The 20,608-nt window shown below is 38.6% G+C and overlaps 1 protein-coding gene and 1 pseudogene across 3 annotated transcripts in view; one reads left to right on the forward strand and one right to left on the reverse strand.

Moving 5' to 3' along the window:
- ABHD17B (abhydrolase domain containing 17B, depalmitoylase) overlaps positions 1-20,608 on the reverse strand; it is a 46,822-nt gene that overhangs the window by 5,904 nt on the left and 20,310 nt on the right. For both annotated transcript variants that reach the window (XM_080667747.1, XM_080667748.1), the window contains exon 2: positions 2,126-2,595. In XM_080667747.1, coding sequence (XP_080523873.1) covers positions 2,126-2,592 — 467 coding nt within the window. In that variant the 5' untranslated portion in view covers positions 2,593-2,595. The remainder of the gene's footprint in view (positions 1-2,125; positions 2,596-20,608) is intronic.
- Positions 5,334-6,861, forward strand: LOC308248926 (PRELI domain-containing protein 1, mitochondrial-like; annotated as a pseudogene). The gene is made up of 3 exons: positions 5,334-5,532; positions 6,430-6,720; positions 6,752-6,861. The product of its transcript is annotated as a PRELI domain-containing protein 1, mitochondrial-like (transcript).

A 20,608-nucleotide genomic window follows, 5' to 3' on the forward strand; every position in this document is an offset into this window, starting at 1 on the left:
AAAAGACTTTAGAGACTATCTACTCTGGTTCAGCTGCTTACTGAGCAGATGTTCAAAGTCAGAGTAAGTTAGTGACAGACCTATAATTTGAACCCAGGAATCCTGACGCCCAGTCCAGTGTTTTTTCTATTACAACACAAAGATAATGATTTCAAAATTTGTAGGTGAAGGCTCCATAGTGAATATTAGTCCCTTATTTTCTCTTGATAGATCAGAAGTTCAGAAACTTAGGGTTATTATCAATTATCCTAAAAAGAAAACCAGACCATTCAAGTAATAACCACTTAAGTTCATTATTTACTTTCCCCTTCCTGATTACTTAAGAAGCACTAACAATAAAGGCTGTCTGCTTTAACTTAGCATCTTTAAGAAACATACTAGTCCACTGGAGTTACCCTTTAAAATAGTGAATTATGCCCTGACCAGTTTGGCTCAGTGGATAGAGCGCTGGACTGCGGACTGGGGGGTCCCGGGTTCGATTCCGGTCAAGGGCATGTACCTTGGTTGCGTGCACATCCCCGATGGGGCGTGTGCAGGAGGCAGCTGATCGATGTTTCTTTCTCATCAATGTTTCTAGCTCTCTACCCTCTCCCTTCCTCTCTGTAAAAAAAATCAATAAAAAATATTTAAAAAAAATAGTTAATTATGGTATACAAATTATATCTCAATAAATCTGTTATTAAAGAATACATATTACTGCCCTGGCCGGTGTGGCTCAGTTGGATGGGCACCATCCTGTGCAGTAGAGGTTATTGGTTCAATTCCCAGTCAGGGCACTCAATCCCTAGTGGGGGACATACAGAGGCAGCTGATGAATGTTGCCCTCTCACATCAATGTTTCTCTCTTTTCCCTTACACTCTCTCTAAAAACCAATTTTATCATTTAAGATGGTTTTTAACATTCTGTTCTTCTACCCAACCCTGAACTCTTTTCCTGCTACTTATATTACTTACCATCTATTTTTTTCTTATTCATCAAATATGTTTTCATATCATTTCAACTGATTTAAGAATCCCCTTTATATAGAACTTTGCTATGAGAGTTGAGTTTTATTACATATCTTGGAGGGGTAAATAGTTCTAAAGACATTTTCCCAAAAAAGGCTATGCCTACTAACAAAATTGAAGTGGTTCTTAACTAACGGAAATCATTCATATTTAAACATTAAATTAGAAACATTAAGTTTCCTTTTTCTTTATATTCTTTCATATCTCTCTAGTTCTTCTTTTTAAATTTAATTTTGATTGTCGATACTATTACAGATGTCCCCATTACCCTCCTCCTCCCCACTGCCCTTGCCTACCTCTACCCAGTCCCCACCAGCTCCTTCCCTCTGGCCATCACCACACTGTTGGTCTGTGTCCATGGGTTATGCATATATGTTCCTTTTCTTTTCTTTATGTCCTTAGCTTCTAACTAAAATACTGTGGAAGTCAGGCAGCTTATCAATGTCTAATAGGAAGAATAACTTATACTAAGATATCTGCTTACTGTATGCTAAACGATGAGATAATACACTGAAGTATAAAAAATTGCATTATTTTTAAAAAAGATTTGTAAGTATCCTGGTGACTAGATAAGACTAACACAATTTCTAGTTTCCAAAAAAAATGTAGCTATAAACAAAGAATAACTGACATAGTAACAGAAATTATGTAAATGATTTATCATAGCATTAACTTTTCTTCACTTGAGAGCCTCTCCAAATTTTGAGTCCAGAATGAAAGTAAAATCTGTTTTATAGAATGAAAACTTTAAAAATAGTTCCATTAAGATATCTTTAAGCCACATTTTCTAGGAAATAATTATATAAAATAATGCAAACCCTGGCTCAGGATTTTGACAAAAAACAATGCAGTCTCTTACACTGTTAATGATAGGTCAAGTCAATGAGTAATTAGCTAAATCATATTTTCGCTCAATCTCGTGAAATGCTACAATTTTGAAAATACATATTACACTTTAATAAGTTCAATTACAATCTAATTTTAACTCTTCATAGGTATATAATGGTAAATATAGTCTCTATTTAGCACTTTAAAATGTGTTATAAAAAGCCTTTATTCTATTCTAATACAAGACAATTTTCCCAAGTATGGAAAGTAATTCCCAATCACCATTTACCTTGTCCTAAGAGCAAGCCAAGCAGCTTCTATGTCTGCATAGAGGTTCTTCTCCGATGGTTTCCCAGAACTTGCACCATATCCAGAATAATCATATGAGAATATATTACAGTTAATCCGTGATCCCAATCCTATGTAAAAGCTGCTCATCTGACCAAGATCAACAGCATTTCCATGTGAGAAGAGTAAGGTGTATTTGGCATTGGGTGAGCAACGCACAAACATGCAGGCAATTCTGTTGCCTTTACTGGTTCTAGTCATGAAACACTCCATAGCATCTTTTTCTCTAGAAGAGTACTGCCAGTCAGCTCGTTCTGATAGATGTAAAGTCCAGCGGCTTCCACTTTCATCACACATTAGTGTGTAAGTTGGATCAGGTGGCAAAAATGCTAATTTTGAAGCAATTTTCCCTGGACAAGGTGGACAGCAGAAGAGGCAACATAGCTCACTAAATGAAAGATTATTCATCTTCTGAAAAAGAAAAGAAGATAGCAAATGTTTTAATCGCTGAACTGTGCATTCTGCATTCTCATACAATAGAAGGTTAAAACAAAGACACCAGTAGTCAGTGTCTACTACTATTATTTCAAGTATCTTCAACCAAAACAGATTTTGGGTATCTTTCTAGAAATACTGTAATTCCTGGATGAGGCAAATGTTCCTGATCAGGAGAGAGACTATATGTTTCAAATAGTAATGATTATATTTTAAAGTATTTACCCAAAATATGAAAAATACAAGAGTAGAAGTAATGTTTATTTCCCTACAAATATCAACTCAGTAAGTATAAAATCAGTATCTTTAATATAGTTTATAAGTTCTGTGAAAATTCTCAGAATCTCATGGAGAAGCTAGGGATTTAACATAATATAGTAAATATGTAATAGAGTTATGAAACATTTACTATTTGTTACTATTGTGCTAGGTGTCCTATGCATATTTCCATGTTTAATCCTTGAAACAACCTTGTATGTTGGTCTCTCACAATGTGAGGCAGTGGTAGAGTCAGGATTTGACACCTGGCTCAATCACTATATATCACTGGGCTACACTGTCAAGGGCTCTCGACACTATTACACCAGAATCTTATCATTTTAGCCACAGTGCCAAAGGCCCAAATAACTTTATAAAACTTTAAATGTATGCATGCACATAATCACTGCCCATATTAAAAAGCCTGTAATATAAAGTCCATTATGGAAAAAGGTAAAATCTTGTAAGAGTAAAATTTCTTAAATGGTTAGGTGGGAAAGAACAAAAATATTTGTAGCCAGAGATGGGGGTGGAATCCCAACTCTACCACTTACTAGCTGTGTGTCTTTGGGCAAATTATTTACCTTTTTTACTCTCCTTGTTTTTATAAGTGAGGCCAATACCTATACTGAACAGAGTGGTTGTGAAGAACAAGTACAATAATATAGTTTAGGCACACAACAGAATAATGGCCAGAGAGTTGGCTCACTTAGGAATGTTCCACTTTCTTCTGTCTTTTTTATTAATATTTTAAAAATATCCACCTCATATTAACTCAGGAACAAAAATAAATGCTTGTTTGCCTTACCAGCATTTCCTTCTATGTTGTCTTTTCTCAAATTCCTATGTTATTTTATCAATAAAAGACCTTTGCTTAGTTCCTGGTACCTAATTTTCACCAAAAATATCTAAATACAAGGATAGGAAAAAAATGTACATTATACCAAAAATGAGAAATTACCTCAGGAGTGACTAAAGAGGTGAAAATATTTGGAAAGAAAAGAATGTCCTTTTCACTTACTACTGAATTAAAATCTAGTTTGTATTGCTCAATACAAGTGTGTTTATTTTCTACTTTGAGCTAATTAGGTAGAAAGAAGCAGAAACAGCACAGATAGAAACAAGAGTTGGAACGACATAAATGGCTTTAAAGGAAGTGTCTCTTGGATACTGGGAAACAATTTTACTTGTTATTTTACCTTTATTTCTCTTCAGCCTTCAAAGCGAATATAGCCTGAATATGTTAATGTCTTAGTCTGATTGGAACAAGAGCTAGAACAAAAATGACAACGGGGTATTGTCTCTAGTGGCAAACTCCCTGAAGTGTTATGTGCTAAAAAGGATTCTGAGGGCATATCCAGGGCTTGGCAGGCAAAGAATGTTTGATAAATTAGCAATGTTTATGACAAAATTTGGCTACAAATTATTTTGGTCAGAAGGATAAAAGACCTGGTGAAGAAAATGGAAGTAAAGGGAGGGGACTTCAAAGGGTCAGTTCCAGAGAAAGGGATGACCTGGAAAAAAGTTGAGGTGGAAGGTACAAGATAGCAATGCTGTGTTATTTCTTGCCCCCACTGTCTTACTAGTATATGCCATCAACTGCTGACCCACAATAGCTTATTAAAAACTTGATTAATAAGTAAAAGGTACATAGCTAGACTATGTTCCTATAATTTACCTCTTGAACATGAATACTTTTGTATACTATAAGAAAGTAATTTTGAATTAAACATGGCTGGCTGAACATATACAATGCTTCAGAGATGCCTCTGGGGATGAACACCAAAGGTGAGCAGCACACAGGAAAGCTGCAGTGCTAGGGCCTGGTTTAATGAACAGTCAACCTGACCTTCTTCAGGGTGGCAGAAGAAGGGCTTCCCATCACCACTGCCTCAAATCCAGATAATTGATGTCCACTTAGTAACAAAAACTTGCAAATTAGCACCTTCCTAATAATAAAAAGCCTGGTATAGAGCAGCAACATGGATTTGCTTAAAAGTTATTTTCTCCTTTTCTGTGTGAAAAATTTCACAAAAGAAGTATAAATAAATCAAATAATCAGAGTTGAGTAGTTACTGAGGAAAAACATTTTATTCTTAATAAAAAAAATTTAAGAATCATTAAAATATCTTGTAAATTTAGATTATTTTAAGTCTTGTTTTATATAAAACACATTTAAATAAAAATGCCATTTACTAGTCATTTCTTGGCAACAAAATCTTGAAGAGATATGGCAGTGAATAATCATAGGGGGAAAGTATTAGACAACTCAGAGTACACAAAAGCCATAAAGGGGGGCGGCCTGAGAACTCCTCATGGTGGCAGCTGCTGGTGGGGTGCAGTGGGGAGGTGACTGGTGCCTGGCGGGTGTGCCCCAGCCCCAGCCTGGCCTCCACGCGCCCCCCAGGCTCTGCACCCCTGATGCTGCTTAGGTGCTGATACGCCCGGCCAGGACAATGATGAAGTATTTCCTGGGCCACAGCACGCTCCGGAGTTCCTGAGACCAAGTGTTCGCTGCCTTCTGGCAGTGGTACCTGAATCCCTATAGCACACATGTCTTGACAAATGACATAGTGCATCGGGAGGTGACCCGTGACCAGAAGCTCCTGTCCTGGAGACTCCTGACCAAGACCAATAGGATGCCCCCTGGGCCGAGTGACTAGTTCAGGGGTGGGCAAACTTTTTGACTCGAGGGCCACAATGGGTTCTTAAACTGGATCGGAGGGCCGGAACAAAAGCATGGATGGAGTGTTTGTGTGAACTAATATAAATTCAAAGTAAACATCATTACATAAAAGGGTACCGTCTTTTTTTTTTTATTTCAATAGTTTTATTCATTTCAAACATTTTAACAAGAAGAATGTAAACACTAATTATTATAATTTGAAACTTCAAAAAATGGAGGAATCATAGCACAGTAACATACCTTATATTGAAGATGGCAAAGGCAAAATAAAATTGCCTAACAAAGGAAAGGTACAAAAGCCTTTCAAATTAAACTTAAATATAATAAAATAATTTAAAACTAAAACAAATAGAAAAGAACAAAACGTGTAAACAGTAAATTAAACATTTTCTTTAGTGCAACTTCCAAATTATGCCCGGGACGTAGATGTAGATGGCAATGTAGACTGGGTTGAAAGGTTTTTGGTCTTTAAAACACCAACTTCAGTGAGAACAGTGTTGTTGGTCTCCTTTTTAGCTAATGCTCTGATACTGTGCTCTCCAGGGGCATGTCTCCCTACATCACCACGATAACGTGTCTATGCATTCCCAGGGTGATGTTGGGGGACACATCCGCGGGCATTACAAGGAGCCTCTGGAAGATTGAGAGGTTGTTCCTTCTACTGAATGGGCGGATATAAATCCGCCCACTCAGAAGAAGGAGCTGTGGCTGTGTTTCCCAACGTTGCCATGTTAACACTGCTGCTGGTGAAGGAGTGGAGGGGAGAGCAAGAGAACCCTCCGCTCTTTCGGCTCCGCGGGCCGGATAGAACAGCCGAACGGGATGGATCCGGCCCGCGGGCCATAGTTTGCCCACGGCTGGACTAGTTCCTGCCAATGCTGCTCATTCAGTGTACATCCTGGAGGTTTCTATTGTGGACCCACACAACCAGACCATGACCATCTTCATTGGAACATCAACCACGCCTGGTTGATGGTGGTGGAGTTACTGTGTGAACTTTGATAACAGCAGCTCGACCGAAATCCACAAGGAAGCTTGGGTCTCCTCTAGCTTATTTGGGATCTCCAGAGCTGTCCAGGAATTTGGTCTTGCCCGGTTCAAAAGCAGTGTGACCAAGTCCATGAAGGGTTTTGAATACACCTTGGCCAAGCTGCAAGGTGAGGCCCCTTCAAACCCTTGTTGAGACAGCCAAGGAAGCCAAGGAGAAGGCAAAGGAGATGGCACTGGCAGCTACAGAGAAGGCCAAGGACCTTGCCAGCCAGGCAGCCACCAAGAGGCAGCAGCAGCAGTTTGTGTAGCCAGCGCAGACCCTGGCGCGGCAGCACACCACACCACCTGCTGCACTCCCCCATGTATTTTATTATTAAAAGTCAACTTCCAGCCTGATCTACTCCCTGGGTAGTGGGTTGGAGGTGATATCTGTTTGGCATCTACAGTGCATCAGACATGTTATCCATGTCTGGGCCAGGCCTGCTTCTTCCTGCATTGGATAGCTGAGGAGAGATTTGCCCAGGGTCATGGACAGCATTCAGGCAAAGTGGTCATAAACACTAGACTGTAAGCTCCATGAGGGCAGACACCTTCGTTTTGTTCTCTGCTGTGTCCCAAGTATCTGGAACAATATATAGCTCATAATAGTCGCTCAATAAATATTTGTTGAATTAAAAAAAAAAAGCCATAAAGGACAGACAACAAATTGAATGACTTATAGAACTTGGGAGCCAGACAAACATTTAAAATAAGCTATAATAAAGTCGTGTGTGTGTGTGTGTGTGTGTGTGTGTGTGTGTGTGTGTGTGTGAGTGAGAGAGAAAGAGAGAGAGAGAGAGAGAACTACTTAAGGATGAAGTAAAAAAGTGTGCCAGAGAGAGAGAGAGAGAGAGAGAGAGAGAGAGAGAGAGAGAAACTACTTAAGGATGAAGTAAAAAAGTGTGCCAGAAAAATCCATCCAGCTGGAATCCCTGATATAACAAAACAAAAAAAATCAGTATCTGAAATTTAACAGATTGGTTGGGTATGAGAATTGATAACACTTGAACGTATTAGTAGGTTGAAAGATCAGGTTGAGGAATTCCCAAATATGCTATTTTTCAGGGGGAGAGGGATGAAAAGATAGAAAATATAAAAGAAAATTTAAGGAGGATAGAAATAGAAATCATTATCAATACTCTAGAAGTTCCAGGAAAATTGGACAAAATAGAGATAAGCTAAGCTAGGAATTTCTCAGAATTAAAGTAAATTCAGATTGAAATAGTTCAGTGCCAAACAGATACTTAAGAACAGACGAACAACAAAGGAGTAAGAATCAGATGAACATCTGACTTTTCAATAGCAACACTAGAAACCAGAAGACAGTGGAGGGATAGTATTAAAGAAAAGAAAATAAATGTCAAACTTAGAATTTGACCATTTTAGTGAGGATAAAATAAAAATATCTGCAGAAATGTAGAAGCTTAGAAGGTTTACCAAACCAAGACACTCTTTAAAAACTCCAGCAAGGAGGAAAATAAATCTAAGAGACTCTATTTATTGTATATAAATGCTAGCATATATAAATGCTCACAGCACTATAATTCATAATAGCCAAAATAACCATAAAATGTCCATCAATCAATGAATAAATATACAATGAAGTATTATTCAGCCATAAAAAGAGCAAGTATTGATGCATGCTCCAAACTGGATGAATCTTAAAAAAATTATGCTAAGTGAAAGAAGCTAGTCACAAAAGATCATTTATTATATTATTTTATTTGTATGCAATGTCTAGAATATGCAAATCTATACAGACAGAAATAAATTAGTGGCTCTATGGCTATGGCAGCTAGGAGAGTTGGGGAATAATGGCCAAAGAGTATGAGGTTTCTTCTGGGGATAAGAAAAATGTTCTAAAATTAATTTGGGTAGTGGTTGCACAACTCTATTAATAGTATATTAAAAACCAACCAACTGTGCATTTTAAATGAACAGATTGTAGAGTATATGAATTATATCTTAATACAGCTGTTAGAAAAAAAAGGAAAGGTGTTTGGAAAGCTAAGGTAACTTGCAAAGAAAGAGCAAAAATACCCATGCATTTGTTGGGTGGCTGGGAATTTTTCCTTTTATGTATTAAGACAGACTACACAAAAATAAAGTAATAAAGACAAATTGGTGCTGGCACAGAAACAAATAGACTTAATGACAGCATTGTAATTAACTAGTTATTATTGGAAAGGAGCAAAGGGAAGGCCAGATATCGTAGGCATGTCATCTGGGCAGCTTCACCTGGAGGCTACAACTTTACACTCCCAGGGTCCCAGAGCAAAGAGAAGATAGACACATTTCCAGTAAAGTTGCAGGGGGGAGAGGGGACACACACCTGGGGACAGGGACAGATGGTGCAGAATGGGTGAGGCCGTTACATGGGCATGAAGAAGATTTGGGATACAAAACTCCCTAAACAAAGTTCACTCTCTTGACTCTCTTGGGACTTGAGCGACTCTGGGCGTGTGGGGCTCTTTTGCTCCAGCTTCCATGCATTTGCCCACATGGCACATGGCCATGTGAAACCCATACACAATGGACTAATGGACTGTAACTGACCCAGTTCCAACATGGAAAGGAAACTCTGGATACTGGCTTTGCTTTTAGCTTTACTGAAACCCCAGCTATACTTCCTTTATGACTGGACTATGGGAAATGGGACTTGTAAACCCAGGGATGTAACTCCACGGAAATAAAGCTTTCTACCAATATCTCATCCTCCTGTGGGGTTCTCCAGAAATGCTTCTTCAAGAACCCCACTCCCATTAGCAATGGGGGAAGACTAGGCATGGTTTGGTTTTCTCCAATAATACCAGTAATAGAAGACATAGCTTATAAACAGAGCTGTGCATAAATGAGAATCTTCGATGACACAGCTGGTTTCTCAAAGCAGTAGGAAAGGATGGATCCTTGAGAAGATGGTTCTGGAAACATTTACCAGATAGGCAAAAGTAGTTGGATCCCTACCTCTCAGTATGTAGAACATAAACCACACAGAGATTATAGGCCTAAAAGGAAAAACTAATATAACTTAAAAAAAAAATTCCACAATAAAACATTGGTTGATTCAGTTCCATTTAAATAAAGGATTTTCATGCAGTGAAAAATGCTTTGGGAAAGATGATTTCTTCATCCCAAACTGTCAGAGGGTTAATATTAAAATACAAGGAACTTCTGCAAAAACTAAGAAAAAAACACACAAGTAACTCAAGAGAACAAATGGACAAAATATATGAAAGGCGAATTTACAGAGGGATAAACAAGGCTAACAAGTGTATGAAGAAAGGTCACTCTCATCCAACTGTCAAAGAAATGTAAGAAATTTTGACACTATAAGAAAGATGAAAATTAAAAAACTAAGTAATATCAAATACTGGTGATAATAGGAAAAAAGAGGAACCTTTGTGAACTTCTTGGTAAGCCATTTTGTTTGCCTATGACCCAAAAACCCACTTTTAGGTTAAGTACTCCAAAGAAATACTTGCACAGGCCTTAAGGTAACATGTACAAAGGTGCTCACTGCAGCATTACTTGTATCAGGTATAGGAAGCAACATAGATTCCATTACGGGGGAAATGAATATAAAAATGTTAAATATAGATTATGGAATATTTTGCAGAATAAGAAATACAGTACTTTGTTTTAATGGGTAGAAATTAGAAATATAGTACTAGGTGAAAAAAAGGAATGAACAAATCTATCATTCATTAAATTAATGTAAATTAAAAATACTTAAATGAGGGAAAGAATAGCAAGAACAAATTATCTAAAGACATGCATACTTGAGTGGATATTTATGAAGGGAGAAAGGAGAAAGGAGGATGAGGGGAAAAAAATAAAAATTAAGTAAAACAAGAACAGGACCCACGTTCATTGATGATGAAAATGTGCCACACAGGGGGCAAAATCATATCTGCTTGTGTACCACTGGACACCTAGTTCCAAGCAGAGTAACTGACAAATAATAGGGTTTTTAAAAGTTTTTTGAGCGAATGAGTTAGTAAATGAATAAGATTAGTTCAACACTCTGCATCTTAGAAGCCCCCACAAAAGGAAAAAGTTTACCAAATCACATTAACAAAGAAAGCAAATATGTTTTGTGATAACTACTTACGTTTCTTGTATGGGGATAAAATAGAAGCAGTCAAATAAAAACTATGAACATAAGTCTGGAGGGTGGGTGTATGTAGTAAAAAAAATTGGTAGGCACTAAAGTCATTCAGTGGGTTATGAAGCTCAGGATAGTCTTCCAGGGAGAAGGAAATGTTGTCTCTCTCAAAATCAATTCACAAAACGAAAGGTCAACTCAATGTGAAACAGATGGCCCATTGTGAAAATTAAAGTTTTTCTTTTGGCAGGAGACTCAGAGTTACTTCACTTTCAGCAGGAAGCATTTCCTAAAACTGTGAATTAATTTAACTCCTGTTAACTTTTTCTGCTCAATGACAAACACACACACACACACACACACACACACACACACACAGACAAACATCTGAATTCTTTCTCAGCAAAACAGGAAGACTAGTGCTAAAAAAAAAAAAAAAAAAAGACATCCCCAAATAGAATGACATACTATATCTCCTTCCTCTCTTCTGATAGAAAAAATTACTGAAATGAGGTATTAACAATTTACTGAAAAGAAAAAAAAATCTCCCTTCAATTTCCTTTTTAATAGTTTCTTGGTAATGTACGTAGACTCAAATTACTACATCTACAAAGGACAACTGATTCTTTTAAGGTTCAAGATGTTGTAATGACCTAGTACTCAACAGACTCTTAAAGAGGTTTCAGAGAAAACATTTTAAAATGCTTATATCTTTTCTTCATTTTGGTGATATTTTGACAACCAATGCTCTATCCAGTGGTCGGCAAACTGCGGCTCGCGACCCACATGCAGCTCTTTGGCCCCTTGAGTGTGGCTCTTCCACAAAATACCACGGCCTGGGCAAGTCTATTTTGAAGAAGTGGTGTTAGAAGAAGTTTAAGTTTAAAAAATTTGGCTCTCAAAAGAAATTTCAATCGTTGTACTGTTGATATTCGGCTCTGTTGACTAATGAGTTTGCCGACCACTGCTCTATCCAATCTGAAGTGTAGATAGTATATGATAAGCCATTTAAATTGTGATATACTAAATTTCATGTTAAGAACTATATTCTAAAGTCCAATGGAATTATTTTGAATTTGACTTCACTCATGAATAAATCTGGAAAAATAATTTTATATATTCTATTCTGTAGAATATCAGAGTTTATTATGTCACCTCGAGAATCTGCAACTACTTCCAGTTAGTTATAGGCCTATTTATTTAGAAATCAGGCTTCTAGAGGTCCCAAATGATTCAGCAACATTTCCCGGACATTATCTTCTAAAGTTATAAATAAACAAGTCTCTGAGCATTTAAACACAAAAAATAATTAAAAATGGAAAGACTGAATAAAAATGTGAAGACTGGTCCATTTGCTACCATGTTTCTCTCTTACATCGATCTTTCTCTCTTTCTCTCCTTCCTCTTTCTCTAGAAGCAATGAAAAATATGTCCTCGGGTGAGGATTAAAAATAAATAAATAAATAGATAAATAAATAGATAGATAGATTTATAGCAGAGCCTCACACCAGAAATAGAAAAATGAGGTGGATGTTTGATTAACAGCAAGAGATAGCAAAGATCAGAATGGACTAAAGTCAGAAGTGACAGTAGAGAAGATAAATATTCAACTATGAAAAAGAAACAGATTTTAGATCAGTTCTGCACAAGGGGGTCAGGAGCCTAACACATCCAATAGACTGACCCAAAGAAATCACCATAATATATTATATAAAGGTGGTCAATTATATAACAGCTTAGTAGCTTAAAGCAAGTACCAAAACGAATAAAATTAAACTAACTTCAGTATTTTTTGAGAGTTCCAAGCAAGTTAGACACTGCCGCCCTAAGATTCAGTATGTAATCTGTAGCAACATTTACCAAAGTACAGTGATTAAGTAGAAACCATAAATGTTATAGTCTTTAGAGACCCTTATACATTAGAGCTTAGTGTATACAGAGAAGCTGAATATTCACCTCATAATAAGTTTAATAATATGCTTTTTCAGTCAAGATGGAGCATCCAAAAGATTTAAAATGATCAAGTGTAACTTAGAAACTAGGTGTTTAGTAAAATGTTGTTTTAACACATTTTCTATCTTATTTGTGTATGCATTATATAGAAACACTAGAGGCCTATTGCATGAAATTCGTGCAAGGGGCTTGGCCCTCGCAGCCCCAGCTTTGTCCGGAAGGTCATCCAGAAGGTCGTTCGGCTGTCCGGTCTAATTAGCATATTTTGCTTTTATTATTATAGATAGCTTGTAAAACACTTAGGTCTCTTTGAGGTATGCTGTATTTCTTTCCTTTTTTAGAACATTATAGGAATTAGCAGCAGAGGCACTCTACTGTCTGAGAGATCACAGGACATAACTGAGTGACTTTGCTAGAATTAAAATTCTAAAGACACAGACCGCATTATCTGTGCTACATGGGAATACCAACTTAAAAACTTAAGTTTTACACAGGTCAATGTAGCCATTTTCCCTCAGTTTCTTTTTTAAAAATATGCTCTTATTGATTTTTTAGAGATAGAGGAAGGGAGAGGGAGAGAAAGACAGAAACATTGATCAGCTGCCTCCTGCATGCCCCCTACTGGTGATAGCCCAAAACCTGGGCATGTGCTGACAGGGAATTGAATTGGCAAACCTCTTGGTGCATGGGATGACGCTCAACCAACTGCACCACACTAGCTGGGCATCCTCAGTTTCTTTCTTTCTTTTTTTATTTTATTAATCCTCACCAGAGGATATTTGTTCCATTGATTTTTTTTAGAGTGGACGGGAGTAGGAGAGACAGAGAGAGAAACATTGATGTGAGAGACACATCATTCTGCAGGAGCCCCAACCTGAGCTGGGGATGGAGCCTACAACTGAGGTACGTGCCCTTGACTTGAATCGAACATGTGACCCTTCAGTCCATGGCCGACAGTCTAACCACAGAGCCAAACCAGCTAGGGCCTACCTCAGTTTCTTTATTCTCACTGCACTGTCCAATACAGGAGCCACTAACTATATATTGATATTTAAATTTAATGAATCTTACATATTCAGTTCCCAGTCACCTAGCCACGTATGACTAGTGGATACCAAATTTCACAGTGCAGAATGAACATTTTCATCATTGCAGAAAGTCCTATTAGGTAGTGTTGAACTAGACCATTAAAACAGAGGCAACCCAGGACCACAGCTTACATGTTTCAGATCCATACTACCTTGAAATGTTGGAGCCTTACTGATCTTCCCATCAAAATTCATGTAGGCAATTTTTATAGATACTATTGAACACTGTAAACCACATAAAATGAAATGAGATACCCACACTATACCGTTTTAGAAGAATGTTACCTTGACAAAAATATTACAACAGTTAACCCAATTCTATCGTAAAAGCCATTTTTTAAAAAAGTGAGCAATTCAAATTAATTAGGCTATCTATACATTTTAATGCATAGTCATAGGATTCACATTCTTGAAAGGTCCCCTGTAAGCTAGAGTTGTAAGTAAAACATAAGAAAATATAAAAACATTTGAGACTATTAGCCAACTAATTTCTGAACATAGCCCATACAGTATTCTAAACAGTTAACAATCCTGATGATCCACTTAACCAATGCTCTAAGAAGTGAATCAAGTATTCCATATTAAGCAGGACAAGTTGTCAACTTTTGCGTATGCTAATACCACAGATTTCTGTCAAGTTTTTGGTGCCTGGAAAGTGCAATTAGCTCATCATTCAAAGTCACACCTCTATATATGCCAAGCATAGCTAAACCATGGACACACATCCCACCCTCTTTCATCAGTTTTTGGCACCTCTATGGAAAGGCTTTCCAACACATGCTTATCCTCAAAGTTCACAGAAGAGCTATCACAGTACATTGGTAGAGACATTCCATAAATACACATCATTCCTTCCTCATCTATACTATATATATAAAAGGCTAAGTGACCGTCCAAGCATCAGGTAGGTATGATGCGCACTGACCACCAGGGGGCAGATGCTCAACGCAGAAGCTGCCAAGCTGGCGTGCTTTGGCAGCGGCAGTTTTTGGGTGATGCACCCCGGAACCAGTGAGGAGGGAGCTCTCACACTCCGGGACCCCTCAGGGGATGTTGGAGAGCTGGTTTCAGCCGGATCCCCGCAGGCCAGGCCAAGGGCCCCCATCTGCCAGAGGGACCCTGTTCACTCTGCAGACACCCTTTGAGCCACAGCACCACCCCAGGTGCGGCTGGCCAGGGAGGGACCACAGGAGGTTGGCTCCAGGGTGTGCCCAGCCCCTCTCACCCAGTCCTGCTCCTCTGACCACCCTTTAATTAATTTCCTTTCAATGTGCACAAATCCATGCACTGGGTCACTAGTTTATAAGTAAATCTGTTTCTGGGAAGCTTTTCAGGTGAATACTTATTCAATACATTCCACAACACATACAGTCATCTCTTCATATTTGAGGGGGGATTGGTTCCAGGACCCCCAAGGATACCAAAATCTGCCCACACTCAAGTCTCTTATATGAAACTTGAGGCCTAGTGCATGAAAATCGTGCATTGTGTGTGTGTGTGTGTGGGGGGGGGTGGTGGTCCCTCAGCCCAGCCTGCACTCTCTCCAATCTGGGACCCCTCGAACATCCCTCTCACAATCTGGGACTACTGGCTCCCAACCATTAGCCTGCCTGCCTGCCTGATTGCCCCTAACCACCTCTGCCTGCCAGCCTTGTCACCCCTTAACCACTCTCCTGCTGGCCCGGTCGCCCTAACTGCCCTCCCCTGCAGGCCCGGTCCCCTGCAACTACCCTCCCCTGCAGGCCTGGTCCCCCCAACTGCCCTCCCCTGCCAACCCAGTCACCCCCAAATGCCCTCCCCTGCAGGCCTGGTCCCCCCCCCAACTGCCCTCCACTGCTGGTCCAGTCACCCCTAACTGCCCTCCCCTCTAGGCCTGGTCCCCTCCAACTGCCCTCCCCTGCAGGCCTGGTCCCCCCCAACTGCCCTCCCCTGCAGGCCTGGTCCCCCCAACTGCCCTCCCCTGCTGGCCTGGTTGCCCTAACTGCCCTCCCCTGCTGGCCTGATCGCCCACAACTACCCTCCCCTGCCAGCCATCTTGTGACCACATGGGGGCAGCCATCTTGTGCGAGGGTGTGACAGTCAATTTGCATATTACCTCTTTATTGTATAGGATAGCACCATATTTGCATATAACATGCATATCCTTTTGTATACTTTAAATTATCTCTACTTACTATATAGTACCTAATACAATATGAATGTCATCTAAATAGTTGTTATATTATATTGTTAAAGAAATGACAGGGAAAACAAACTCTGTTCGTGTTCAGTACAGGTGCAACCATTGCAGGCATAACTACATAGTGCACCTCAGCAACAATGTAACATTTCTGTGAATATTTTCAATTCCTGGTTGGTTGACTCCATGGACACAGAAACAGTCTATAGCACAATATAATTCAGTGATTTTAACTGGTGTGCAGTGGCAATGGTGTGCCAAAGGAATTTTAAAAACATGCAATACCTGACTATTAGAGGGGCACTGACCTCTTTCCCCTTAGACTGTCAAATAAAAAAATATCAATAGCCAACACAACAATAGTCTGGAGTGAATGAATCAAAATGATACCTTTTTTTTTTGCCATATTGGCAAAAAATTTTTTTGGTGTGCTGCAGAATTTTAGTAATTATTTTATGTGTGCCATGATATGAAAAAAGCTGGGGAAAGAAGTCACTGATATAATCTAATCAAAGTAGCCATAACTCTTTAAAGATTTAAGGATTATTATAAACTAGAGGTCCCACGCACGAATTTCATGCGCAGGTATGGTCCCTAGGCCTGGCCTGTGATCAGGGCCATGTTCCCCAGCTGCTCACAGCTGGCCCTGCTCCCTGTCGCCACCAATCCCCAGTTCCCCATTTGCCACTGGGTGATCAGTGCCTGATGGACAGGGGAAGGGACCGAGAGGTTGGTTGTTCCTGCCCACTCACTGGTCCTGCCCCTGCTGCGGGTGACCATCAGGCTATCAGAGCCTGCCGGCTGGGGAAAAGGACCAAGAGGTGGTCAGTGTACCTCACAGTGACTGGTTCAGCGGTTGTTCTGCCATTAGGGTCAATTTGCATATTACCCTTTTATTATATAGGACAGTGGTTGGCAAACTCATTAGTCAACAGAGCCAAATATCAACAGTACAACGATTGAAATTTCTTTTGAGAGCCGAAAACTGACTTCTGTGCATGGGCCACGAAGTTTCAATCACACTGTACATGCGCGCCCACACGTGGTATTTTGTGGAAGAGCCACACTCAAGGGGCCAAAGAGCTGCATGTGTCTCGTGAGCCGCAGTTTGCCAACCACTGATATAGGATGATGATTTTTAAAAATAGGGCTCATATTTCTGGTATCCTGGTTTGACTTTCTATGAGTTATAAACAAGATTATAAAATCATGTACAGTCAACACTGCATATGAACAATTTTCCAATCAGCCATTCCTTAACAAGTAGTAAATAAAATAAGCTGTTCCAATAAAATAAAAACTATCGAACAAAAGCTGCTTTTGTTCTCAGGCAATAAAAATTGCTGTAAGAGCCCTAATCGGTTTGGCTCAGTGGATAGAGTGTCGGCCTGCGGACTCAAGGGTCCCAGGTTCGATTCCGGTCAAGGGCATGTACCTTGGTTGTGGGCACATCCCCAGTAGGGAGTGTGCAAGAGGCAGCTGATCGATGTTTCTCTCTCATCGATGTTTCTAACTCTCTATTCCTCTCCCTTCCTTTCTGTAAAAAATTAATAAAAATATATTAAAAAAATTGCTGTAAGATAAACTGGAGCCAGTCAAAAGACAAATGTAAATGGTGATAACACTACTACATTCAAATAATTATTAAACAGGCTGCATTTTTTAAAGATTTTATATATATTAACTAGTGGCCCAGTGCACGGACTGATGCACATTGAAAGGCAATTAATTAGAGGAAATATTTTAATATCGCTATTTGCCCTTTCTCAATATATGTGTCAGAGATGAAAGAAAATTATTAAAATGTATATGAAAATAATATATAAATTGAATAATAAACAATAACAACATGATATAACAACAACAAAGACATGATACAAAACAAAAACATGATATAAAAACAGCACTGATAAAAACAATGACTGATAAATTGATTAAACTTATTTTACTATCTCCCTGTATACCACATTAAGAGTAAAAAAACTTTCAGAGTGCTTGACTAATTTCTTTTGTGATGAAGTATTTACAACTTTAACGTCACACGCTCTTCGAACTCGAGAGAAAGCAACATATAACTGACGGTGTCCGAAAACGGGTTCAGTAGGAATATTCCTACTCTGTCTAGAGCAGGGGTGGGCAAACTTTTTGATTCGAGGGCCATAATGGGTTCTTAAACTGGACCGGAGGGCCGGAACAAAAGCATGGATGGAGTGTTTGTGTGAACTAATATAAATTCAAAGTAAAGGAGCGGAGGGGAGAGCAAGAGAACCGGATAGAACAGCCGGATCCAGCCCGCGGGCCGTAGTTTGCCCAAGGCTGGTCTAGAGTCTGTCCTTGTGATTTATTAATAGTCATTGAAAATACTGGCATCACGGGAAACTGTCTTCAAATTAACTTAAATGGGAGCATTAACTTTTGATACTGAAGAATCTATATTTGCAGGTTCGAAATTTTCCTTGGTTATGAAAACCAGGGTTTTATTTATCAAAATATACTTTTTATATAGCTAGGTATTACTATAAAAACTCCATAAATATTAACCTTTTTAAATCCTCATTACAACCCTATTAGATACCATTATCTACCACCTCACCCCCCCAATTTATAGGTAAGGAAACAGAATTTAAATTTCCTAAGAATACAATGAAGCCAGGCTTCAGTTTGGGTTCAGAGCCCATGCTTTTACTCACTGAGTTAGATTAGTATGGGGCAATGAAAACGAACATGTTTTGCTACAGTTTGAACAATAGAGAATGTAATGAGTCCAGTGGATAAAGAAAAATGAAGATAAAAGAACTTCCCATTCCACACCAAAACAAATGCAACCAAAAAAAATTTTTTAAAAATCAAAGATTTGATGAAAAACAGAAAGGTGAGGTAGTTGTTCAAAATGTGAAAATATCTATCTGGGGAAAGAGGAAGGAAATGGTCTTGGCCACCAGATGGCAAAAGAAAAAAAAGTAAAACCTGGACTGGTATCTATACTAATAAATTCACAACTTTGTTGTTTTCTTCTGAGATTCTGAAGTTACTTTAAAAAAGGCAAATTTTACTAGTTAAATATTAGAAAGTGATATATTTCAGTGGTCTTTATGTGTGTAAGAATTCTAGGAAGTGTTTGGATGTAAAAACTTCAATATTGTAAAAATTCTATTTCATAAAATGTACCTTTGAGAGCAGGCAGCATCAGTTTGCAGTAACACCTACAAAACCACCCCAGGTGGATTTGTCATTTGGATTAACTGACATCTTAATACTTTTAAGTGACACTCTGTTGGGATGTTGATGAGTAGCACTGAATCTAGAAATCAATTTGGGAAGAACTAAAATCTTTGAGTGTTAGTATTCCTGACAATGTATCTCTATTTTTTACATCTTTTAAAATATCCCATTTTCTAATTGTTTGCTGATGTACAGAAATGCAATATTTTTGTGTGCTGATTTAATATACAACAAGTTTGCAAATTGTTATTCTCTCATTACTGTTTTTTGCTTTACTGCACTGGTTGGGATTCCAGTACACTGTCGAGTAAGCTCCTGGTCTTCAATGGTGAAACTATGATGGTAGTATAATGTTTCCTGTAGAATTTTTATGGCTATCCTTCAGAGATTAACAAGTTTCCTTGGCTTGGCAGATGTGGCTTAGTGGCTGAGTGTGGACTTATGAACCAGGAGGTCATGGTTTGATTCTCAGACATGGCACATGTGTGGGTTGCAGGCTTGATCCCTCGTAGGGGGCATGCAGGAGGCGGCCAACCAATCAATGATTCTCTCTCATCATTGATGTTTCTATCTCTCTTTCCTTTTCCCTCCCTCTCTGAAATTAATTAAAAAAAAAAAAAAACAACCTTTTTTTTTAAGTTTCCTTTTCTTAAAAGTTTTAATGGGATAAATTCCACAAAGACCACTTGGCATTCTTGGAATAATCCTAATTTGATGATAATGTATACTTTTATACACATTGGTAGATTCACTTTGCTAATATTTTGCACAGAATATTTTATGTTCACCAGTGAGAATGGTCTTTAATAGTCCCCTTTCATACGTCTCAGGTTTTTGTATTAAGGTTATACTAACCTAATACAATTTAGTTGAGGAGTGTTCTCTCTCTCTACGCTAAAGAAAAATTAGTTACATCTTCTTATAGCCAATATAAGACATTTTTTCCCTAATGATTTTCTGTGTTCTCTGTTGTTTCTTGCTATTCTTTCCCTCAGTGTTACATTAATTTTTATTAAAAACACTTCTCTAGTAATAGCTGTTCCAATGAGTAAATGGTATCTCACAAAACAACAGTGCTGACTGCACAGAAACTAATATAATAAGTCTTTGTAAAAAAATATATTTTTATTGATTTCAGAGAGGAAGGGAGAGGAAGAGAGAAAGAAACACCAATGATGAGAGAGAATCATTGATTGGCTGCCTCCTGTACACCCCTTACTGGGGATCGAGCCCATAACCCGGGCATGTGCCCTTCACTGGAATTGAACCCGGGATCCGTCAGTCCACAGGCAGATGCTCTATCCACTGAGCCAAACCAGCAAGGGCAATATAATGAATATTAACTGAACAATGCCTGATATACAGTAACTTTTAGAGTTTATAGATTTAACATTCAGTGTCAACTACTGGAGGACAAATGAAGAGGCCTGTCCCTGCAATAAAGTATAAATGGACTACTACCCTTCTCT

The sequence above is a fragment of the Plecotus auritus genome (genome assembly GCF_963455305.1).
Source record: "Plecotus auritus genome assembly, chromosome: 5".
NCBI classification, from domain to species: Eukaryota; Metazoa; Chordata; class Mammalia; order Chiroptera; family Vespertilionidae; genus Plecotus; species Plecotus auritus.